Source organism: Diabrotica virgifera, chromosome 4 (assembly GCF_917563875.1).
Source record: "Diabrotica virgifera virgifera chromosome 4, PGI_DIABVI_V3a".
Lineage (NCBI taxonomy): Eukaryota > Metazoa > Arthropoda > Insecta > Coleoptera > Chrysomelidae > Diabrotica > Diabrotica virgifera.
This window is the reverse complement of record NC_065446.1, coordinates 63,928,443-63,955,258: the sequence shown is the minus strand read 5'-3', so window position 1 is coordinate 63,955,258 and position 26,816 is coordinate 63,928,443. Positions and strand designations below refer to the sequence as shown.

Here is a 26,816-nt window from a genome sequence, read left to right as displayed (position 1 = left end):
TTCTAGCGCTCTTGTTGAATTGCTTAAGCCAATTACTGAAGCAATAACACGTCTTGAAGGAGATTCTTCGTCAATTCATTTGGTTTGTGAAACTTTCGCGAAAATCGGTAGTAACATATCTACTCATTTAGAATGCGTGAAACTAACGGATTGCGAAAAAACAGAAGCGATGGATAAATTTATATCAAGGAAGGAATACGCCCTTCAACCGATCCATTTTGCCGCAGACTTACTAAACCCTCGGTCTGTTGGTGCAAATTTATCATCAGCCGAAAGGATTGAAGCGATGAAATACATTACTACTATGTCAACCACGACCACGATAGAGATTGGTGATGAAGGAGTGTCAAAGATTACTGAGGATTTAGGAAACTATTTAGCTAAAACAGACTTTTTTGGCGAAACATTTTTATGGAACATACTCGATAATGTCTCTTTGGTTACATGGTGGAAAGGATTTTGTGGACATTCATGCCTCTCCAAAGTTGCAGTCAGGATATTGACAATGCCGTGCACTTCTGCGGCAACAGAGAGAAGCTTTAGCTCCCAGAGCAGCATTCATACGAAGAGAAGAAATCGCCTAACAACTCAAAGGGCAGCAAATTTAAATTATATACAATATAATTCAAAATTGCTGAAACGTTCACGACAACATCACATACAAAGTCAATATCCTATAGAAGAGACTGTACAGAACAACGTTTCGATAGAAGGTAGAAACTTACAGAAGGAGATAGAAGTAATTGAAAACCATATTTCCGAAGAGGAAGAATTAGACGAGGTAATTTTAAATTTAGGCATTTTTTAGATATGTGATATGTGCATGTGATATATGCAGTTTGCTTCTTTTCCGATTTTCCAATGCATTCCACCGTTTTCGAATAAAAAATTATAAATCTTATGTTTTCAGACAATATCATCATGGCATTCAAATACAACAGGAAATGGAAATTCCGACGATGATTTTAATTTTGCTGACTTTGCAATGACCGATGATGAAATTGATCAAAGAATGGAAACTAGGGAACAGAGACCAGCACGCATTTTGAGACAAAGCAAAGTGAACATTTTAGAAAACGTCTTAATGAAATCGGTAAATTAGTGTAAACACATACATATTTATTGTTTATATTCCAAAATTATCAATTTCAGGGTAAAGGCACAGAACAACCCCAAAAAAAAACGGAAGTCGAGAAGGATACTTCAGATGCCGAAAACAAGGTAGTTAGATCTGTATATATTATATTATAAACCCATTATTTTTACTCTCTATGTTTACACTTTCCTATTTAATTTCAGGATGCAGTTCTGGATTTGCCGGAGATAAAAAAAATTACACAAGGCTCATTGGAAGAGCAAACAATTGAAACTTCGACGTTTTATAACAAGAAGGTCTCCAGTTGTCTGCGAAAAAGGAAGTTGTGATTTATAAAAGCCGCTTAAAACAAAACTAAAGAACCTATGTTTTCATTTCTTTATTATTTGTATGTATTTCTTATCCACTTTTCTTTATTTCATAAGTATGTAGTTACTTTGTGTTTATTATATTCAATATGAATGCAAACAATTGATTTTTTAATACAATGAACATAAATTACATAAGTTACATAAATTACATCTGGTTTGTAATTTTTGGGTAATTTTACACGTGTAACTTACAATTTCTGAAATTACACGTAATTTCACATCGCTAATCCAGACCAAAGCAAATAATTATTTCCCCTTTACGGCTTGGACATACCTACCCAGTTTTCTCATGAACATTTGTTTAAAGAAGAAGACCGCCTATATTTGAGTGTTTTTGCGTACATGAGTTGAATTTAGCACCCACTGCACTCTCGAGCTGCGCCGTGGTGTGCAAGCTGCTTGTAAGTGACTTGCAAGCGGCAAGAACCGAGGCGGTTTGGCGGTCTGTGATGGCAATCATTCAGTACTTACAGTAAAACGTGTTACTAGAAGAGTGCGAGAAGTTCAATAGTCACAGAATTAAATACCATTTACCAAACAATCGTAAAGATATTTTAAATTCAAGAAACACTTTAGATAACCTACTTTTGTTTTTAAAAGACTTTAATTTACTTAGCACAGTGTAATTAACTGTTACCGTTCCGCTAATAATCTTATTAGGTTAAAGTGAGTTTTTGTAAAAGAAACAAGAATTTAAGCGAATGGTCATCACAAAAGGAAAACAAAGTTGAAAGTCTTATAAACTTTAAATTATGTGCATATTATACTACTATTCTTTAGCCATATTGTTATATTTATATAAATATAACTGTATCTATACCGTATTCTCATAGTATTACCTTGATATATAAAAAAGTATATAGGACCAATCTCACCGGCAAAATGTGGTATATAATAAAATCCAGTTAGTTCAGGTTATGACTAATATGTATGATTAGCATTTTTTCAAGGATCAAGGATATTTCTCTTACATTTCTCTATTCATAAATAATGCAGGAAATGATTTCCGCACATTAAGTGTCCCAATTTATGTTTAGAGATTATTCTTCATGAATATCTTGCGAGACTATTGCATATATTCATATTTTTGGTTGTATTAAAAAGTTAATATAAAGTGGATTAACAAGGTTAATCTACAAATTCTGGAAAGATATTATCATGAAAATTTCCCAGAATAATTTTTAGAATAAAATATTTTGAGAACGATTTCCAGAGCGGAAATCGAAACGTTAAACATTAGTTAATTAAAAATATAATTTTTATTACACCAATAATTAAGGCGCTCAGAGCAAAACAGTGGTCTTTGAGATAAATGCAATCTTTGGATTCGTATTTGCAGTATGCTTATGGGATGGCGCTACAAATTATGTACCGCTATATTACCCAAATATGATATATTAATCTAAAAATGCTCAATGTATGGATTAGGCCCCTGTTGCTCTGAGCGCCTCAATTGTGTCTCAATGCCATACAAACATAATCATCAACATGGCATTTACACTTCTTCTTCTTCTTCTTTTTGTGTAGACATGACTCTCTGTTCTTCAATGTGCCTCCAATAAGTTGTCATTCCATCGTTTTCTTGGCTTCCCACTGATCCTCTTCATATTGGGTAACCGTCTCTCGCCGTCCTTACTACTATATTTGTTGTCATTCGGCTTATGTGGTCGTTCCATTCTACTCTTCTGGTTTTTACCCAGTTATCACTGTTGTTTACATGTCGATCAGATTAGCCAAGCGGACTGAGGCGCACGATTGACAAATCTAGTGGATATGCGGTCGAGGCGATCGAGGTTCGACTCCCAGCCCGGTGAATAGAAAAATAAAAAGGCTGACGTCGTCGTCTAAAATTCTAAAAAGAATCTACGACTTGGTCTTGGAATAAGCTGGTGTCTGATCGGCCTATGGAGGAGCGGTACGGCAAGGGATAAGGGCTTGCGGTTCGGTGACACTCCTCCATAGATCCCTACCGGAAGGGCGTTGACGCCTAAAAGACCGGTATATATATATATATATATATATATATATATATATATATATATATATATATTACTGTTGTACACCTTTAATCTTCTTCGTATATCTGCACTTCTAGTTCTATACCATAGTGTCTTACCATTGACTTTTCGAAGTACTTTCATCTCTGCTGCTTCTAGCATTATTCTTGTCCTTTCTGTAGAATAGAATATAAATATGCTTTATTGTCACTAAAAATTTTACAACTTTATGGACAAAGCTTAAATACAGTCAAAAAATATCAGTAAACAAATAACAAATACAATTTACTATAATTAGATAAATCGTCAAATATCAGTATATAAGAGTATTACAGTAAAGCAAAAACAATAACAATATATTCCAAAATGTATATAAATTACAAATTGAATATCAACAAATAAAATCAACTTTATGAACTAATAAGTTTAAGCTGCCACATATGAAACCCAATTTTCTTAGTTATTCATTAAGAAATTCTTCTATTGAATAATATGGTCTTTTAGATAGAAAGGCTTTTCTCATTTTACGGAACTTTGGGAAAGATGTTGCAGATTTAAGTTGTAATGGGAGATGGTTGTAAAGTTTTTTGCTGAATATAATATAGGTCACGACGGCTCAGTTGGCAGAGGCGCAGTCGATCGACAAGTTTAGTGGATTTGTGATCGACGGTTCGATCCTCAGCCAGGTCATTTGAAATTAATAAAAGGCCAACGTTGGTAGTATAAAATTCAATAGAATCTACGACTTGGTCTGGAATAAACAGGTGTCTGAGCGGCCTATGGAGGACCGGTACAGCAAGGGATAAGGGCTTGCGGCTTAGTGATACTCCTCCATAGATCCCTACCGAAGGGCGTTGACGCCTAATAACGGTGTATATATATAATATAGATTTCTTTACTAACTCAGTGGAGGGGATCGGTAAATAAATATCAAAGGTTGAATTTCTGGTGGAGTAGAAATGATTAGGCATTGCTGGAAAGACATGAGGGTGTTTACGAATTTAAAAAAAAACGTTTCTAGAATATATAAAGATGGAAGTGTTAAAATTCCATGATCTCTGAAGTAACTTTTGCGGTGTGTAGTTGTTCTGAGGCCAAACAGATATCTTATTGCTCTTTTTTGAAATTTAAAAATAACAAGATAGCAAGCTGAGGCGAGTTTCTTACTTAACGAATCGATATGAAGGGACCATTTGAGGTTGCTGTCTAAAAAAATACCAAGAAATTTTACAGAATCAACGGTACTGATCTGGCTGTTATTAAGAGGCAAAGGTTGAATAGCTCCTTTATAGGTTAATGCTACTGTCTTATCCACTTTAAAATCAGGTCATGTTTCTGTTGCGTATGTCGTTATTGGTCTGCTTACTGTTTTGTAAATGTTTCCTTTCACTTATTTTCAGATATTTTTATTTCTCCATATTCTTTCATTAAAGCAACCTGCGACTCTGTTTGCTTTATTCGCTTGATCTTCCATTTCTGTTTCGAGCTTTCCGTAGCTAGATAGTTTGATGCCTAGATGATTTGTTCCATTATCTGCTCCTCCAGTTATAATTTACGTCTTATCAGATTTGCTATTATAACCATGCATTTGGTCTTTTTTGAGGAAATTGACATGTAAAATTGTCCAACGGTTATATTAAATTGGTGCAGCATACTCTGTAAAGTGTAAAACATCTTCACTTTGAGATATTAGTATTGCGTGGTCTGCATAGCAGATTATCTTAAGTTGGATTTCTTCCATTTGATATCCTTTTTTTTTGTTCATTTTTTTTATATTTGCACTCCCAACGGAGTGATTGCTGCCCTATTTGGACTCTTCCGATTCATTTGTCGCAGGGAATTATTCCGCATTAACATTTTGGTCCCATACGTTCCTGTTTTTTCGTATGGTTTCCCATTCTCTTCTTCTTCTTCTTATGCAATCCACTAATGGATGTTCGCGATCACGTTTGACCATTTTTCTCTATCCCTTGCAGTACGTATTAGGTCTCCTATGTTTCTTAGCACTGTCCATCGTTTGACATTACGGAGCCATCCCATTTTCTTCCTGCCCACTCCCCTTCTTTCTTCGATCTTTCCTTCAATTAAGGTTTGCAGAAACTGGTATCTTTCGTTTCTAATTAGGTGCCCCAGGTTTGCCGTTTTTCTTTGTTTAATTGTGCGTAGCAGTTTTCGTTCTGTACCAATTCTTCTCAGGATTTCTTCATTTGTTATTCGTTAGAGAATATTCCCATTATTTTAGAGAATATATAAACATAAATATAATACATAATTATAAGTTACAAATGGATGAGATTGTGGGGTCGATTGAGAGTTTTTAAATAAAAGTAATTCAAAACTTACTAAAAGAATCCACTCAAATTTTTTTTATTCAACAAAAATATTCAAGAATGTTTTTCTTTAATAATAACAATCTTATGAAAAGATATGGCAGGTAATAACAATGCATAAAAAGGGAGACCAACAAATTTGTGAAAATTATAGACGAATAACATTACTAAGCACAACGTATAAAATATTGACTTCAATAAGAAAAAGATTGTTAAAAATCACGAAGAAGAGAGTGGGACAATAACAACGTGGATTCACAGAAGGAAGATCGACAATAGATGCTATACGCACGATAAAACAAATAATGGAAAAAGCAAATGAATACAAACTAAAATTAGAAATGCTCGACTTGAAACAGGCATTTGATTCGATTAAGAGAAAAGAACTAATGATTGCCCTGGAAAAATTAAAAATCCCACATAAACTCAGAAAATTAATAAATATGACAATGAGAACTACCAAAATTAGGAGAACTTCCAAATAAAGGACAAACAAGGAGATGCCTTATCCACGACACTGTTCAATCTATCTTTAGAATATGTACTACGAAATATAAACAAAGGGAACCTAAGAACAAGTGGTGGACAAATAATCGAATCGGAAAGGCGACATTGTTATTATTGCAAAGAATAGAAACATAATGAAAGAAATGCTAGAAGAAATAAAAGAGAAAGGAGAGACAATGGGACTTAGATTAAATGAAGAAAAGACAAAAATATTAAGACTAGGGAAAACAGCAATAAAAGGTAAAACCAAAATTATAAATTTAGTGACAATAAGCCAAACGAGTAAAAGAATACCAGAAATAAAAGAAAAAATATTGGCAGCGAATAAAGCATATTTTGCAAATAAAACACTAGGTACTTAAAAGTAAAATACTGACTATTAAAACCAAGATGAGAATGTATAACACCATAATTATACCAATATTATTATACGCAGCAGAAACAATGACAATGACTAAAAAAGATAAAGAAAACTTAAGAATAGTGGAGAATCATACTGGAACCAATCAGAACAGAGGAAAATGAATATAGAAGCCGAACAAATGCAGAGATTATGAAAGTACTGAAAGAAGATATCGTGACCAAAATAAAGCAATGTATAGTTAGATGGTTAGGTCACGTCTGGCGCGCAGGAGATGAAGAAGTGACATATGCTATGATAGAATGGAATCCAGGAGGAAGAAAGAAAAGAGGAAGACCAAGATCAAAATGGTTGCAAGAAGTTGAAGAAGACTTATAAAAACGCAGGAATCAGAGAATGGCGGAGAAAAACTAGAGACACGAAAATATGGAGAGAAATCGTTAAGAAGATAACAAGCAAAAGGGACTGATCCTCCCAAGAAATAGGATCTAGAAAGCTTTCGCGACTTAGCCACATATCGGGGTGTACAGTCACTATATACAGTACGTAAATCGTTCTGTTGGACATAAGGAATATACAGTGAGATCATTGTGGCAACTGCGCTAACCTGTGTTAGTTGAAACTTCTGTTCAAGTACGAGTTTCTGGTCCAATAGAGCTGTTAGAACGAATAGAATGAGTGATTTTGAATGCAAGGCAGTCCATAAATAAATCAAAAACAAAGATTATGACTGATGAATTAATAATTTTACTTTAATTTTTAAAATATCTTTTATTTAAAAATTAATTTCCAAATTAAGCAGACACAGTTTTCCCATTTAGTCAAAAATAGTTCTACTACAATGTCATGTTTTGACATTTATTTGTGTCACCCGAAATTAATTATCAATTTTGAGGTTAATGCCCCTTAATGCTAACAACTATATTGTCATTGAGAGAGCGAAGTTGCCACAATTATCTTAATATAATACAATGTATGAATTTAGGTATCTAAATATATACAATGTATGTTCCCTATGTCCAGCTGAACGATTTACTCACTGTATATTAAGAAAAGGGTTATTTAGCAAATTTTCTGACCTTTTTCTTGATTTACCTATCCATGGCGAATGTTGGCTATTGTCATGGCTTGTAGGAGATCATTTCTGAACTGATTTCGTAATAATCTGTCCGCAGTATTCAAACTTTCGCGATTTGATGATGGTCAGTAGATACCTCTCGGTTCTTCCTCGTTCTTCTGAGGACCTCCTCATTTTTGACTCGGTCTATTCACAAGATTTTGAGTATTATCCGACATCGAGCCACATCTCGAAATCTTCCAATTTTCTGCACATATTTTCGCTCTAGGTCCATGATTTCACACCATAAAAAGAACATGAAGACGTAACAACGCAGCATTCTTACCTTTATACCAAGAGAGAGGTTGTGACTTTTGAATAAGGCTTCCATCCGGTTGAAGGTGGATCTAGCTTTTCCGATGAGCGCTCTTGAGATATCCTGGTTGTTGGTCTATTCTTCATTTATCATGATGCAGATGTAGCTGTGGTGCGTCACTGTTTCTAAAGGGGTTTGGTTGACGTAGAGTTGTTGACCTTCTATTCTGTTCTTCTTGCTAATTATCATAAGCTTTGCCTTCTTTACGTTTATATTGAATCCACATTGTTTACTGTAATACCTGATTTTGTTCAAAGAACTTATAGGTCTTCTAAGTTGTAATCTGCATATCTTATGTTTAGCCGGTACCCCTTTAGTAGAATACCTTTTTCAATTTTGTGCAAAGCTTTGATAAATATTCTTTCAGAGTAGAGATTGAAGATTAGATGAAACAAAATACAGCCTTTCCCCAGTGCATGCATGATTTTCACAAACTCGGTATATTCACCTTCAATTCTGAGATTTGCTGTCTGATTCCAGTAAAGGTCTCTAGTCATTTTCAGACCTTGGCTGTTACTTCCTGCTTCTTAGTATTTGCATCATCTTCGCGTGCTGTACTCGATCAAACGTTTTCTCGTAATCAACCACACATGCGTATACAGTAGTGTACTGATAGATACGCGGGCACTGGTTCCAATTGGATACGCCCTCCCCCCCGCCCAATAAAACACACATTGTATATCAAAAGTTTTTTAAATATTAAATATAAATCATCATATTTATATTTATAAAAACTCAAGCTAATTTAAAACAGTAAATTACTGACATGATTGATCACTTTACTCCAGCCGTTTTTGTAAATAATGAAACTCAAAAATTTTCTATATCTAAATCTCCAGTCAGAATTAAAAACCTGAATATCGGAAATCTAAAACAGCTTTTAAAAATTGAACATTAGAATGCAATTTATATCAACAAAATTGATTCTCAAATTCCATATACAGTGAGGACGTTTAGGTTGGAATACATTCATTTTCTCGAGAATGGGTGACTTTGGAGATAAATCCCAAAACAGGTCAATTTTTATTTTTGAATTATGACTTTTTGGCATATATATCATACTAATGACGTCATTAATTAGTGCGTGATGACGTAATCGATGATTTTTTTAATCTTTAACTACACGCGCTGGCGTACTTTGTACGCCAGATATAAGAATTCTACTGGAAATATATTTAAAAATTTAATTTTTGACCTTGCTTATTTTTCTAACCTATCGCTGGAATGTGCTTTACAATTTGGTTTTAGTTTCGTTATAATCGGCGTTCTAGAAATATCGTAATTTACATTTTATTATTTGTTGTTTCCGGTGGTCGACAATATACCCCAGGATTATATTACTATAAGTCGTAACATAAGTACATATTTTAATTGTTTTTTAGTCATTATGGCAAAAAATATATTTTTCTTTGTAAACAATACTTTTTCTCCTGTAAAAAATCACATTTAAAAAAATTTTTATTAGTAATTTTATTTATCATGGAATCCAGTTATTCCATGATTCCAGTTATAAATCCCAATTGGCTTACTGAAAAGGAACTCCAAGTATTCACTGATGCCGAATAAGGTTTATAACAAACAACTAAGTGTATTTTTTCAAAAAAAAATTAAACAAATCCGCTATTTTTAGGTGTATTTTCTTGTGGCGTACAAAGTACGCCACGCGTGTAGTTATGTTATAACTTGATGCGCGGGTAGTTAAAGGTTAAATAAGAATAGGAGTCGTGTGCAAGCTCATTTGAAAGAATATTCAATTCTCTATTCAGTAATATAAATATTAGCATAATTATTTATACAGGGTGTTCAAAACAATTTTTTTTAATTAATTGATACAAAAGAAGAATGTAAGCAATTTATTTAATTGCCTCGGCAACTCGTCTAAGTAACTACACTAACGCATACTTTTGTAGATTCTAGCAGCGGTCTTCTGCGCCGTAGCTTCTGCAGCCAAAAACAACCAACAATACACTACCCCCGTACCGATCCTTAAGCAGATCGACAAGCATAACGAAGATGGCAGCTACAGCTACGGGTACGAAGCAGCTGATGGAACATTCAAAATCGAAACGAAGTATCCTAATGGCGAAGTTTACGGCAAATATGGATACATCGACGATACTGGAGCATTACGTGAAGTCGAATATGGTGCCAGTAGAAGAGGTTTCGAACCCGCTGGAAATGAAATACAGGTAAAAAGAGTAATTTATTTAACATTACAAGGGAAATCGCTGTAGTTGTCTGTATAACATGGTTAAGGACTTACTAAAGAAGTAAAAGACTTCCAGTGTTCATTCTATATAAATTTTATTAAAAATTCTTTAAAAACTGTCTAAATTGGATTAGTAAGACCATCACAGAACGAACGTTTTCGGCCGTATCAGACCATCATCAGTGATGTACACTCTAAGTCATCGTAGTTGAAACTAGCTACAGAAATTGACCGTTAAATTACATAGCTATCATTTAAATTTAATAAGAGTTCGACAATGAGTCGATGTTAATGGAATACAATTAACAAGGGAATGTACTCATCCCTGTCCGCCCTGTACGTGCTGCTTTAGGTGAGAGACGAAGACCTTTTTATACAATTTAAATGATTATATCATTTTACGGTCATTTGACCAATTTTTGTGGCTTGTTTCGACTACTATGACTTAGAGTGTACATTGATGATGATCTGTTATGATCGAAAACGGTCGTTCTGTGATGTTCTTACTAATTCAATTTACATAATTTTTAATAAAAATTTTATACCATTTACAATGTAAGTATTTTACTTCTTCAGTAAGTAATTTATTTCTCAAAAACAAACTTTTTTCTATCATGGTCATATGGAAATTTAGATTTGCACCCTTCGTTTATCCTAAATGTTATAACACCTTTTCCGTGGTCCAGTAATCTTTGTCAACTAAGAATGTCTTGATAGGCCCATAGACGAGGAGCAAGAGTATATGTTCCTTATCGAATTTTGTTCTATTAATTATGCGATAGTTTTGTATTAGAGATAGGATTGTGTATTTTTCTGATTTGAGAATATATTCATCATCATCAACAGCTATTCCATCCATCGTCGGGTGTAGTCTCCTTTAGGTATGTCCATTCATACCTGTTTGCTATTTTTTGCATCCACTCCTGGCCAGCCATTCGCTTAATGTCAGCAGTCCATCTTGTTTAAGGTTTGTTCTACTTATTTTGCTTGCTCTTGGTCGCCATTCGAGAATTCGCTTCATCCAACGGTTATCTTCCATTCTTTCGATGTGTCCTGCCTATTAGAAATAACAGATAATAAAAGGTACAAATAATACTAAACAAACTATTTATTTTAACCGAACCGTATTATAATAATATACAAACAAAGAAATTAAGATGTGTCTTCTACAACGTATACTTCGAGACTACAAATCAAACACAAAACTACTAACATCGCTCTCACATCCATATGTCTTGTAACACAATACTTTCATGCAATCCTATGTAAGAGTTTTCGACCTAAAAGGTTCGGGGAATCAGCCCGCCCACTTAGACTGCATATGTCCATTTTAACACTAATAAAAATACCATAATTTATAGTTGAATATATTCTAACATCCCCTCGCAACTAAAATTATTTTTGAATTAGTCAAACAGACCCCCTTTACTACTTAAGTACTCTAACTTACCCCTATTCAGCGGCTTAGTCAACATATCAGCTATCATATCCTCGGTAGGACAATACTTAAAGTTAACAACCCCTTTTTCATGCAATTCCTTTACGAAATGGTATTTTGTATCGATATGTTTTGTCCGATTACTGAATTTGTGATTTCCTAAAAGTTTTAGACAGCTTTGATTGTCTTCGTATATGACTAATTCCGGTTCTAAACCCACAAATTCCTTTATAACCTGTTTTAACCAAATTGCTTCCTGATATCCTTCAGCCAATGCTATGTACTCTGCTTCAGTTGATGATAGAGACACGCAATCCTGTTTTCTACATCCCCAATTTATAGGCGAACCCCGTAATAAAAATATATACCCGCTATTTGATTTTCTGTTCCCTTTGTCTTCTGCCCAGTCAGCGTCTGCATAGCCGTATAATGCACTATCTGTTCCTTGTTGTCCTAAAATAAGCTTTTTATATTTAGTTTTCTTTAAATATCTCAACACTCTCTTTGCTTCAATCCAATCTAATTCTTTTGGATTTTTATTCTGTTGACTTAGTATGGTGACGCTTGCCAATATATCCGGTCTAGTATTTACCGCAATATATAATAAACCACCAATCAGTTGTTGGTATATTTCACTGTTTTTCATCGGCTTCTCTCTGCTAAGCTTATAGTATCCAACATCCAGTGGTATATTGGACTCTTTTGCATCTTTCATCTTAAACTTGTTCAGCAATTTGTCAATATAACTGGCTTGATTTAAACTAGATATCCCTTGATCGCACCTTTCAATCTTCATACCTAGATAATTTTGTAATAATCCCAAACTCGTTATTTCAAAATTACATTTTAGATTCTCTTCAAATGTATCAATTACCTGTGTATCCTTTGCTGCTATTAAAATGTCATCCACGTATATAAGTACGTAAACCCTTTCATTATTTATTACCTTGATATATAAACATGTATCAATATTGCTTTTACAAAAATTTTCTTTAGATAAAACTTCATCAAGCTTTTGGTTCCAAGTTCTGACAGATTGTTTCAAACCATATAAACTTTTATTTAATTTGCAAACAAAACTTGTATCCTTTTCTTCAAATCCCTCAGGCTGTTTCATAAAAATTTCTGCTGACAGTTCTCCATTTAGAAAGGCTGTTTTTGCATCTATATGCCTTACTATGAGATTTTTACTCCATGCCTCTGTTAATAAAAATCGAAGAGTAGCTTGCCGCGCAACCGGAGCGAACACTTCATCGTAGTCTACGCCGAATTTTTGGCTAAAACCCCTTGCTACCGGCCGTGCTTTGTACTTCTTCGAGCTTTGATCTTCGCCTGTTTTTAACTTGAATACCCATTTACATGAGACTATATTCTTTCCCTTTGGTGCTTGTATTAAATCCCAAGTTTTATTTTTCCTTAATGACGTGATTTCCTCTTCCATAGCTTGCTTCCATTTTTCACTATCACTTCTTTTAAGCGCTTCTTTAAAGTTTCTAGGTTCTACTTCTTCGAGTTCTGTCAACTTTGCTATGTAGCGCTCAGGTGGAATACCTTTATTTATTCTGCTAGATCTACGATCACCTGAATTCTCTATATTGAGATCTGTATCTAATTGATAGTTAGAATCACCGTCATCGTCATGGTATTCTTCCCAACTTAAGCTCTCATACGTGTTAGATGTGTCCGTAGAATTTTCTATTTCCTCCGTATTTTCAAAATGTGCAACCTCTCTGTCTTCTACGTCGTTTGGCTCTATTTTCTTCCGTTCCATCATGGACCCAATGGATATTTCCTCACTTTTTGCCTCCTTTTTCTCGACGCATATATTTCTCTTGGAAAACACCACACTACGGCTAATTGTAATACGTTCTTTATCTACATTTGACAATCTATATGCTTTTGATTCATCAGAGTAACCTACAAATATCAGTGACTCACCTTTTGGATCAAATTTATCCTTCGTTTTTTCTTTGGGAATGTGGCTATAAACCGTAGACCCAAATATTTGCAAATTCGACACATTCGGTGTTACTTTATGCCACAATTCATAGGGCGTTTTTTCTTTCGACTTAGTAGGTAATCGATTTTGCAAATAATTGGCTGTCACTATCGCTTCCCCCCAAAATTTCTTTGCTAAACCCGCATCGATTAACATGCACCTAGCCATTTCAACTAGAGATCGATTTTTTTTCTCTGCAACCCCGTTTTGTTCTGGAGAGTACCCTGCTGTATATTGAATTTTTATACCTTTACCCTTTAAAAATTCCCTTAAATTATTATTTACGTACTCGCCACCCCTATCCGACCTAATTACTTTTGGAACCCTACCTAACTGATAACTCGCAAATTCTATAAACTCTTTTATACATTTTACCGTTTCATTTTTATGATTTAATAAATATATAGTTGTATATCTAGAAAAATCATCAATTAAAGTCAAAATATAACGTTTACCCCCTGGAGTAACAGTCTTCATGGGCCCGCAAATATCCGAATGTAATAAGTCAAGAATATTAAATGTATTGCTATGAGAAAATTTTGGAAAACTCTTACGTAAAATTTTACCTTTCATACAGCATTCACAAGTTTCCCTAATCCTACAGTCTGTCATATCAATCCCGACTGCCATTTTCTTTTCCATTAAGGGTTTGACTGCATCCATGTCCCTGTGTCCAAACCGTCTATGCCATGCATGTTGACAGTTGCTGGAGTGCTCCAAAGCACTCAATCCATGGTCCACAGTTTGTATAAGTCCGGTGAAGGCACCGCACTCGCGACGACTTTTCCGTGTAAAACGATTTTACACTCGTTTTTATCGAATTGCACATTATGTCCCGCACTTGTTAGCTTTTTCACCGAAAGCAGATTTGAGTCTAATCCCGGCACATACAACACTTTGTCGATTTTTAAATTTTCCACTCCCGATCCAGTCACGTACTCAATAAGTCCTGTCCCTATACCCTGAACCTCGGAGTATTGCCCTTTCTCCGCCAAACTTACAACGCCCTTTCTGCTACCGTCAAATTGGGTATAGAATCCTTTGTAATTAACCATGTCGAAGCTCCTGAGTCCACATACCACGAAGCAGAATCCCTTTTTCCGTCCCTTGAGCTATAATTGACCATAAAACATGCATCATCAGTACCTTCAGTGACTTTATTGGCCTTTTCCTTGCTTCTGCCCTTGCAGTACCATTATTTTTGTTACCCTCGTATACTGACTTCATCACCGACTCCTCTTGATTTCTTTCCAAAGCTCCCTGACGTCTCCTGTACTCATCTATTAATTTACTTTAACAAATTCTAGAGTAAATTCACTCGATGGCCTACTTTCCAGCGCTGTAATCAAAAAACTGTATGAGTCTGGAAGACTTCCCAGCAAAATTCCTGCTGAGAACCTGTCCTTACTTTCTTCCCCTAAGGCGGCCAGTTTATTCAACGATTCTAGGAATAAACTAATGTGTGCTTCCATATCACCATTCTCCTCTAGCGATAGCCTACAGATTTGCTTTAACAAAAACACCATACTAGACAAACTTGATTTCTGATGATCCTCCCTTAGCTCTACCCACGCATCGCGCGCGAATTCCCTGTTTCGGATATGCACTAATTGATTAACGTCAACAAGTAAGGCTATAGTTGACAAAGCCTTATCATTTTGTTTTTTCCAAGAACTGCTTCGATCTGCTTCTAATGGTAACTCACTCGAAACTATTTCCCATAGATCAGCATTGATGAGTAACATTTTCACTAAATAACTCCAGGATTGATAGTTCTTGCCGTTCAACTTTTCGACGTGATATTTCGAACTCTCCGCCATTATGTATTCGGTTAACATGAAAATTTCGCGACTGTACACTTTTAATTATTATCTCAATACAGGTGAGCTAACAACGTAACTGAGGCCCATAACCTATTAGAAATAGCAGATAATAAAAGTTACAAATAAACGTAAACAAACTATTTATTTTATAACCGAAAAACCGTAATATTACAATATACAAAGAAATTAAGATACGTGTTTCTACAACGAGATATTCTTCTAGACTACAGTAAAAATATCAAACACAAAACTACTAACATCGCTCTCACATCCATATGTCTTGTAACACGATACTTTCATGCAATCCTATGTAAGAGTTTTCGACCTAAAAGGTTCGGGGAATCAGCCCGCCCACTTAGACTGCATATGTCCATTTTAACACTAATAAGAATACCATAATTTATAGTTGAATATATTTTAACACTGCCCAGTTTCATTTTGCTGATCTTCTGGATCATATCTGTTATTTTTGATCGACTTCTTATCTCTTCATTGGATTTGCGATCGCAGAGCAATGTTGAGAATCTATTGGAACTGGCTTAATGACTAAGGTCTGTGCCATTTATAAAGAAAAACTTTTGCTTCAGAAGTAGATAGTTTTATATGATATGTCTCGGTGGCTGTTTTTAATGCTTGTGCCATTGGGTAAAGAATATCTTTGTTATTTGATATCAGGAAATCAGGATGGCGTCATCTGCTTAACAGAACGATTTTTTCTGCATATCTTGTATTCTCCTTGTACTTTTTTAATTTCTTTGAAGGAAAAAGGCAAAAAAAAAGAAAAATGCTTACCTGAAATGCATGTCGACCAATACAAGACACAAGAGGCATAAGATTACATGACATTATTACATGACAATAAATAAAAAATTATCACTGGGAATGTTTTTCAAAAGCAATGGAATATGATTTGTATGGCCTGCAGAAGGAAATATGACGCTTTATAAGAGGTCAACGAACGGAGGTAAAGGAGCAAATAGAACCAAAACAAAAAAATGAATACATGGATTTAAAAAGCTCTATGCAGAGGAAGAACAAATGACGCTAGCACCGGAAACATCAGAAATTACCACAAATGAAGAAGTTAATATAAGTACACAAGGAATTCAAAAAACACTTGAAAAGCTGAAGAACAGAAAAGTTGCAGGTAAAGACGGAATAACAAAAGAGTCACTGAAATATTCTGGAACGGGAATGACGCAACAATTAACAATATCGATTAATAAAATTATAAAACACCGGAAAAATGAAGAACGAGGAGTAGTATGTATAGTATGAACGAGTATTTTGTATAGTTTTCTTCTTTTTAAAGTTCCCACTGTTATCGGAGGTTGGATATCATAATGGCTATGGTCACTTTGTTGGCTGCTGCTCTGAATAGTTGTAATGAACTACAGTTAAACCATTCTCTAAGGTTCCTCAGCCAGGAGGTGCGTCTTCTTCCTATGCTTCTTCTTCCTTGGATCCTTCCTTGCATAATAATTCTTAGCAACTCATATTTTTCTCCTCTGGTAATGTGACCCAAATATGCCAGTTTTCTAGTTTTTATACTTTTCATAATTTCTAACTCCTTATTTAAAAGTCGTAGCACTTCAACATTGGTAATCCTTTGAACCCACTGAATTTTCAATATTCTTCTGTAACACCACATTTCGAACGCTTCTATTCTTCGTATGTGTTGTCTCTTCAATGTCCAAGCTTCCATTCCGTATAGCAATATAGAAAATATGTAGCATCTTAGATCCCTCTATCTGAGAGGCAACTGAAGGTCTTTGTTTGTAAGCAGTGTCTTCATTTTTATAAATGCTTGCCTTGCAGTTTCAATTTGGACTTTAATTTTTTTTTTGAGACAATCATAAATTTAGTTTTTTTCATGTCTATTTTTAGTCCGTATCGAATGCAATAATCGTTAATTCTATTTAGCAATTCTTGTAGCGATTTCAGGGTGTCTGCCATTATAACGGTGTCATCAGCGAATCTTATAATATTTACTATTCTTCCGTTTATAGAGGTTCCATCACTTAGCTCCGCTATCGCTTCCTGAAATATGGCTTCACTGTACAGGTTAAACAGTAGCCGCGACAGAACACAACCCTGTCTTACTCCTCTCTTTATATCAATATTCTCGGATTCTTGTTCTTCTATCTTTATGTTGGCCTTTTGATTCCAATACAGATTGATGATAATTCGTAAATCTCGTCAGTCTATATCTCTGTTTTTCAATAAATCTATTAGTTTTTCATGTCGGACCCTGTCGAACTATTTTGTATAGTATTTAGAATGTAATAATTCTACTAAGAGGAGATAAAAACAGCCAGCAAACTACAGAGGTACCAACTCGTTAAATACTACCCTAAAACTTACAACTAAAATTTTACAAGAACTAATGAATCAGAAGATAAGTTTAGCAGATGAACGACAGGGTTTTCATACTGAAAGATAGTATCATCATCATCATCATCATTATCAACCCGTACGCGTCCACTGCTGGACATAGGTCTCCCTCAGCTCTTTCCATTCATCTCTCTTTTGTGCGGCTTGCATCCAGTTACCGATAACATGTTTCAAATCATCGGCCCATCTGGTTAGTGGGCGTCCTCTGCTCCGTAGTGCTTCTTCTCGCGGCCTCCACTCGACAATACGTTTTGTCCATCGGTTGTCTGGCAATCTGGCGACGTGTCCTGCCCAATTCCACTTAAGCGACGCGATTTTTTCGAAAGATAGTATAGAGATACAATAATCGGCATAAAGCAAATTACTGAGAAATCGCTAGAGTATAATATATCAGCATTGCTATTTATGATTGACTTGAAGAAAGTGTTTAATAGAGTAGGACTCAAAGATGTAATCCATCTTCTGTATAATAGAGAAGCTTTCCAAGATATTACAAAAATTATTAAAAACATCTACCAAAACAAAAAAGCGGAAGTCAGATTAGATGAACACCTTACAGAACATATATAGCACATCAACTATGATGGCATATATAGCGGAATAGGTCAGGGTGACTTATTAAGCCCTATTGATGATAACATCAAAAGTATCAACAAAGAAAGAGGATAGAGAATGGAAATCAAAGAAGTAAAAATACTCTGTTACGCAGACGACGCAATATTGACAGCCCAAGATGAAGATTGTCTACAAGTATTTGTCCATAGATTTGACATAGAGCAAAATAATTCAATATGACGATCACATCTATAATGAAAACTAAAACAATAGTAATAAAAAATAAGCAGCAAAAAATCAATCAGATGTAAAATAGAAATTGATGCTATCAGTATTGAACATAGAAATAAAATACCTGGAATTACACTTACACTGTCCAGCTAGGGAAATCTGGACCAAGAAATGAGAAATCAAGTACAAAAAGAAAACACTAGCAGGATGCCTTAATAACACTATATGGCGAAACTGTCATATTAACACTGAGATGAAGTCAAGAATTTACAAAGCCGGTGTAAGGTCAATAATCAGTAACAATAATTAATTATAAGTAATCAGAAACAAGACCCGACACAGTCACAACACAAAGACTACTAAAAACGGCAGAGGTATCGGCCAACCGCGCAAAAGATGGAGTGGCAACCGTCCATAGAGGTATCAATCCGCCAATGAACAAGCAGAATTGCTTACAAAAAGGAAGAAAAAGAAGATATTTAAATATTAAACAGACACCTGCTTCAATAGCGATCAACTAACACTAAGCTTGCTCTTCTATAGTATTTATAATATTAGGAAAATGAATCTACATAGTGCAGTGTTAACTGCTATCATTAACAAATAATTGTACCACTGATGCCATGTTTTCTGTTCTACATGAGGTTTACCAAGCACTAAACAATAATCTTTATACTGCCACTGTTTTCTGCGACTATGCCAAAGCTTTTGATTGTGTAAATCACGACATCTTGATTACAAAACTAAATTTCTATGGAATTGGAGGTATTTCTTTAAATTGGTTCCAATCCTACTTGAATAATAGGAAACAACTAGTTAGAGCAAATGATACTGACTCTAGTCTCAAAATCATTGTATGTGGAGTACCACAGGGTTCAGTATTGGGTCCTCTTCTCTTCCTTATATTTATAAATGACATCACTAATTTAAAAATCGATGGGAAATTTTTTCTTTTTGCTGATGATACCAGTATCACTTGGAGCAACTCAACTATTGCATCTCTTCATGAAACTATAACTTTGGATCTACTGACGATAAAGACCTGGTCTGACTCTAATTTACTCCCTTTTGACGTAAATAAAACAGTAGCATTATCCTATAAAGGAGCTCTTCAACCTTTGCCTCTGAATAACAGCCAGATCAGTACCGTTGATTCTGTAAAATTTCTTGGTATTCTTTTAGACAGCAACCTCAAATCGTCTTTTCTTATCGATTTGTTAAGTAAGAAACTCGCCTCAGCTTGCTATGCAATAAGATCTGTCTCAAGGGAACTCAATTTAGTATCTTCTAAAATAAGATATTTTTCGTTGTTCGAGTCTCATTCGATATGGTCTTCCTGTTTGGGGTTCTAGTACAGCTGCTCTATTTGATGTTATTTTTAAATTGAAAAAAAAAGAGCAATAAGATATCTGTTTGGCCTCAGAAGATCTACACATCGCAGAAGTTACTTCAGAGATCACGGAATTTTAACACTTCCATCTTTATATATTCTAGAAACGGTTTGTTTAATTCGTAAACACCTTCATGTCTTTCCAGCAAGGCCCAATCATCTTTACTCCACCAGAAATTCAATCTTTGACATTATTTATTTACCGATTCCGTCCACTGAGTTAGTAAAGAAATCTATATTATATTCCGCAAAAAAACTGTACAACCATCTCCCGTTACAACTTAAATTGCAACATTTTTCCCAAACTTCCGTAAATTGACAAAAGTCTATCTATCTAAAAGACACTATTCAATACAAGAATTTCTTAATGAATAACTAAGAAAATTGGGTTTCATACGCAGTAGCATAAACTTGTCAGTTCCTTATGTATTTTATTTTATTTTTTGTAAGTATGTTCAATTTGCAATTTATATAGATTTTGCAATAAATTGTTTTTGTCTTGGCTTTTATATCTTATATTATACTGTACATATATTGACGATTTATCTAATTTTAGTAAATTGTTGTTGTTATTTTTTATTGATATTATGTTTTTTCTTTTCACTGTGTGTAAGCTTTGTCCATAAAATTGTAAAAATGTTCAGTGACAATAAAGCATATTTCTATTCTATTATATTCAGTGTACGTACCAAAACAAATATATGTGGCTAATCTAAGTAGTACTGCTTAACAGATATTTTATATATTCTTTTCTGGAATTTTCAACCCTGTAATATGCAAAAAAATTAAACATTGTTCAATGTCCCAAAAAACAAATATTGTTGATATTTTCAAATTTGAACTTTGAATTTTATTTTATTTTCATTTTTTAGGTCGCTCCACCTACTCTAAATTCCAACTCGCCAAATGCCCGACCTCTGGCTCCAAATGAAGAAGATGATGGACAGTACAGGGAAGATCCTGCGGCATATTACCAAGACGATCCCTATGTCCAACGACAGCAATCTCAGCCTCAACAAAGGCCAGCTCCCAGGTATAGACCCGAATCAGCATACAGACAAGAACCTGAACCTTTCGAACCATTTGAGCCTGAAATAGTAAGACCAAATTACAGGCCACAAACTTCATACAGACCACAACCAGCTTACAGACCACAACCAGCTTATAGACCACAACCAGCTTACAGACCGCAACCAGCTTACAAACCTCAAAGCTATTACAGAACCGATCCAGAACCTGAACCTCTACCTGCTCCAAGGTATCAGCCACAACCTGCTTATAGACCGCAGTCAAACTTTGGATTCCAAAACGATAACAACAACTACAACCCTGCTCCAAGTTGGAACAGCAATCCAAGTTGGAACAACAACCCTAGTTATAACGCTCCCCAACCAAACGGTCCTGTCTGGACGGGCCACCCAGCGCAGAACGTGGATATTAACACTGGGTCTTACACAGTTCAGTATAAAAGATAAACAATAGTTAGGTTAGGCTAATAAACTTTATTCAAAGTACCAGCACTCATAAAGTTGTGGATTCATTTACTTGTATTGAACGATATTAGTTAGTACAAGTATTAATTATATTATAATATACCCATATTACCAAATTTTTTACCACTAATTAAATAATGCCATAAGAGTAGGGAGGGTGGGTCAAGTCCCACAGCACATAGGTCACAAGTGACCCATTGTGCATCCTCCCAGAGGGCTGTTATTCTTAGCTCATTGTCAATCCTGCCATTTACAGGAAGGTGACCAATTCAGCCGGTGACATCTCCCCATATATGAGCAGGTGTAGGCCAGGGCTAGCCGAACGCGTACTCTCGTATTGACGATCACTGCAGACATTCACATAGGGCATACTCGAAAGTTTCGTTGTCTCGTTCACAGTTCTTACATACAGGTGTGTCTGCTAACCCCAGTGTGTGGAGGTGTTTGTTTAGTTGACAATGGTTAGTTAAAAAAACTAACTGTTAAGAGTAGGTTTTTCATGGTCATTCCCCAGTACTTTTTTGGTGCTGACTTTACAAGGTTCCTTAGTGTTAGTTTTGCAGGGCTACATCCTTGCCCTTCTTCCAATCTTTTCACGGTTTACGTGTGGGAGTGATATTTGGCAATTTCCACGATTGTTGTAGTTGACCAACCAAAAAGATCACTAGGTCCTAAGTGTGTTAGACCTGCCGCCTTCCTAGCTGGCTCGTCAGCAATGCGCTCGCTTTTATTTCCATTTTGTCCTTTAACCCACCTCAGTATGATGTTCTTACCATCCGACACTTAGCCTAGTGACTCGTGACACTCCATTACTAACCCTGAGGTGACACGTGGTCTATTCAGGGTTAGTAGCGCTTAGTTCCGTCTGAACTACGATGGCATTTTTGCCCATAGCACACTCTATACTTAGGTTCAGTAATCTTTAGTATATCCCGCATCCTGAGCCTTCTTACGTTTTAGAGCCATCAATGTGTAGGTATGCAATACGAATTTGCCACATTTGAGTCCCTACATTGTCTTGTTATTATTTTGTAGGGTTTGTCGAAGACAAATTTAGATTTAGTTTAGTCGCAGCCTTGTCATAGGTTAGCTACACACAGCCGTAGGCCTATAATGAGCACAAGAACATAGAGACTGATCTGCAGAGGCAAGATTCACACTAGTCAGTTACAGTTGACATTTCAGACTGTGGAATATTTTTAGTAATTGTTATGTTTTACAACCTTTCAAATTTTTGACTTCAGAGTTGATATGAAAATGAAATTAAACATGATAAAGTGTTGCAATAAAAACTTGTACTTTTTCTCCATATTAGCTAATATTTTTAAGGTGCCATTTTTTAAGATAGAGGGAGTTATGGAAACAATTATCAACATATCTGTATAAAGATAATTTAGCATAGAGAATATTATTGTAATACGTTTATTTTAATTGAAAAATAATAAAAACAAATGGTCAAAATTTATACAGACATTGTCTTGGTATCCATATCATATCTTCATCTTTGTATATATTATTATTCAAGCTTTGAATAAAAGTATTAGCATAAATATATACTTTGTTGCTAATTGTTGCTTCATTGCTAATATCAGTGAAAAATCCTGGACAAAATTGTGACATGTCGTTATTTCGTTTCCATGTATTTCCCTCTTCCCTTCGTCAAGCTGTATCCATCCACTTCTGAATATAATATGTCCCTTTCAATTGTTTGCATATTTGTCTTACCTGCACCAACCTCATTCAATTCTTGCTTGTCATTGCTCTTATGTGGTCTACCATTCCTTTTAACTTTACTCTGTCCTTCTTCTCGTCTCTCTTGGTCTCCATCTCCACTCCGGATTTCTTCGTGTCTACATGTTACCAGACACATCGAATCATTACAGATGCAAAACATATTTAAGTTTAGTTAGTGGAACCGGAACCGCATGTTATCAGATATAGTAATGATATTAGTTCGCCAGAAGGATCATGCTTTGTCTAGCGTTTTCCTTTGGAATCGACTTCATAATTTGTTTTGCAGAGTTTTTGCTTATAAGTCGTAGAAACTTCAATCACCTTAACAAATATGTATTTTCCGCATGTTCTCATCTGACATTTTTACTCAAATTTTATAACTCTCATTCTTTCATCTAACTCAAATTTTTAGGGAATTATAAAATCAGCGACTACCTTTGTGAGATGTTTTTTTAATATACAAATCTACATTTTATAAATCTAAATCTAAATTGAACATGTTCTACACTTTAGCCTATGCACTAGATTAAAATAATAGTAGTAATAAATTATCATAGATAAATGTAATTACCTTTAAAGTTCATAAAATCCAAGAAATATAAAGGCTATTTGTTATTTAGAACACATAAAGCATTATTTGTGACTGTAATAACTATACAATTTTAACAATTACTCTTAAATGTCAGACTTCTTTATGAGTGTAACAATTGATTCAACAAGAACCAGACATATTTTTAAATCTGTAATTCAATTTTTAGTTAGATTATAATATAAGCCAGTGTAGTTTTTGAAAAAAAGTATAAGTTTATATTTAACCGTTAATTTTGACATATTATGTCGCTGGAATGGGGAAAGAGTGAGAAATTCTCATAACCATCAAAACAAAAAAATTAAATACCTAGGACATATAATGAGTAATCAAGAACGTTACGGCCTTCTCCAACTGCTTCTCCAAGGGAAGGTAAATGGTAAAAGAAGACCGGGAAGAAGACACATTTCCACTGAACTCTTCTTCGCTGCGGTAAACAAAGTCAAGATAGCCATGATGATCGCCAACATCCGTAATGAATAGGCACTTTAAGAAGAAGAAGATCTCGTTGGAGTAAACAATAAACTGTTAAATAATAATTTTTGTGTGGTAATGTTTCTAATTCCAGCCCAGTTTTCATAACATAATTAATTTAAAACTTTATTTCATTCATAAGAGATTCTGACTAATAGAAAGCTACAGCAATAAAAATTACAGCGATTATTTTTTGATGATTTTAACTTCCAATCCTATAGTAAGATAATTGATCACGTGTTTAATTCTGTCCAATCAGATTAAAATTATACTGAGAATTATCTACTGTAGAAAATTACCGATATAATTTTTTTAAGTAGATTGTTTCTGTTTAATGGCAACCAGTTTCCTAGTTTGTCACATTTAATGAAATATCCATAATATACGTATTAAAAAATAATCTTACGAATATCACACGACAGTAAGAATAAATAAGAAAATAATGCTTCATTTTTGTTACATTAACATTCAGTTACATTAATGATAATTAATATTTTACAACTTGTCACAGTGTACACCAATAAACTGGTTTAGCAAATATTCAGGTGAAAATATCAATAAAATATTAGTTAAAATGATTTATAAAGACAGTTTTATTCATGTGGTGAAATTAAAACTGTCAAAGTGTCACTCGAGAGACAAATTGATAATTTTAGAGTTCTTGTGCAGTTACTACTGAAAACATTGTCTTAATTTGTTATTTATTAGACAAAATACACTTCTTATTTTTAGTAATTACGTTGATGCCTTTATCCAATATAATTACATGAGTAGTTCCGAAGTTAATAATAATTATTGTCCATTATTTTGAAGGTTTTCCTTTGCATATCCTCTTCTTCAAAATTAACTGGATACAGGCTTCTTCCCAAAGCATGTACAACATAATATTATATTCAGTGTGCTAATAATTCTAACAGCTCTCTTTGTTTCATTAACGATTGATTACAATGTCTGAGAAAACCACTGCATCATGAACATCTGTTAATTTTCAACCAAAGCTGTAACAAATCTTGAAGTCTAAGAAAACGATCTTCAGCAAACTTAAGTACTTGAGCATCGTTTGTGTTGTCCAGGTAATCTTGTACTTTGAAACTTCGAGGAATTGGACATTGTACTAATAGCTTGAGCTGCTTGCTTAAGTCTCAGCTCTCCAATCAAGAGTTTAAATCCATTGTTACTTTGAATAACGCTTCCCATATCATGAAATTCAACTCTTCTTTCAGTGTGATACTTAATTAATATTATGTAAACTTCAAAAAAGGAAAGTCAGCTGGCAAGCAAATATCAACAGAATAGATCTAAAAGCAGTTGGTTCAATCCAAAAAGTGATAAACGTAGAAATTAAACTCCGATGAAAGGGTGATAGTGAGGATCACAGATATAAGAAGTGAAAAAATAACAACATATTAACAGTTGGATCGGTAGAAATGAATACAAACAGAATCAAACAAAAACTTTGTCTCCGTTTCACTGTTTTCTGTAAAAAATAGACAATAGTTTTTAATGTTCTTTTTTAAAACTCACTGTACTGTTTTAAAAATATCTTACATTGCATTTTGTGTATGTATTTGCATTAAAAATAATACTTTATTGTCGGTTTCTTGTTGAAGAGGTTAAATATTTTTGACTAGTCTAGTAAAAATAAAAAAAATGTAAATGGTCGTACTAATAATTAAACATTTGATATATATGTACCTATATAATCGAATGTCTTTCACTCTCTACTTTATTTAAAGTAAAAGAAGTTAAAGAAAAGTGTTTAATTTCTAGAAACGCCATGGTTTTGTACATAATATGTGGGATGTTGAGGTTGTTTTAATGTAGGTTTAATGATATTTATTATTACAAGATCTTATTATTAACTCTGTGTTGTTAAAAGTGCAATAAATTTGGTTTTACATCAATTACTACTTGCAATTTTTGTTCTTCGTGTAAAATGTGGGCGGTTGAAAATAGATTTAAATGAAAATTTTTACCTGAAGTCTGTAGAAGGTTGTACCATTATATTTGTTATATAGGATGTCATACAAGAAGGGGGATGGTTGAATATTTTGCGAATGAAACATCTGGTCGAAAAATTGAGAAAAACATGTTCAATATTTTTTTTATCGTTTAATGGCAACAAATACGAACCTGCGTCCCAACCACATTTTTATTGAAGATTCGGTGTTTTTTGGTTTTTTATTTAGAAGTGTATTTCTCGACATATTAAACCATTTCAATAATTTTCCTAGGGTGTTTTACAAAAATCTTAAGATATGTTGAAGTTTCATTCTAGTTACAGTTGATAGACAATTTGTGAAAATCCGTACTCTAATTCACACGTCAAAAAACTTTAATGGGGAATTAATCACAAATGACATTAAAACTGTTTTAAAAACTTTCAATGAGT

General features: G+C 34.3%; 1 protein-coding gene across 1 annotated transcript in view; it reads left to right on the top strand.

The window, feature by feature from the left end:
• The window catches only part of LOC126883528 (uncharacterized), a 37,566-nt gene extending 11,238 nt beyond the window's left edge, over positions 1 to 26,328 (top strand). The window contains exons 2-3 of the mRNA XM_050649167.1: positions 10,006 to 10,284; positions 21,007 to 26,328. Of these exons, the coding sequence (XP_050505124.1) occupies positions 10,006 to 10,284; positions 21,007 to 21,609 (882 nt within the window). The 3' untranslated portion in view covers positions 21,610 to 26,328. The remainder of the gene's footprint in view (positions 1 to 10,005; positions 10,285 to 21,006) is intronic.
• The last annotated feature ends 488 nt before the right edge of the window (positions 26,329 to 26,816 follow it).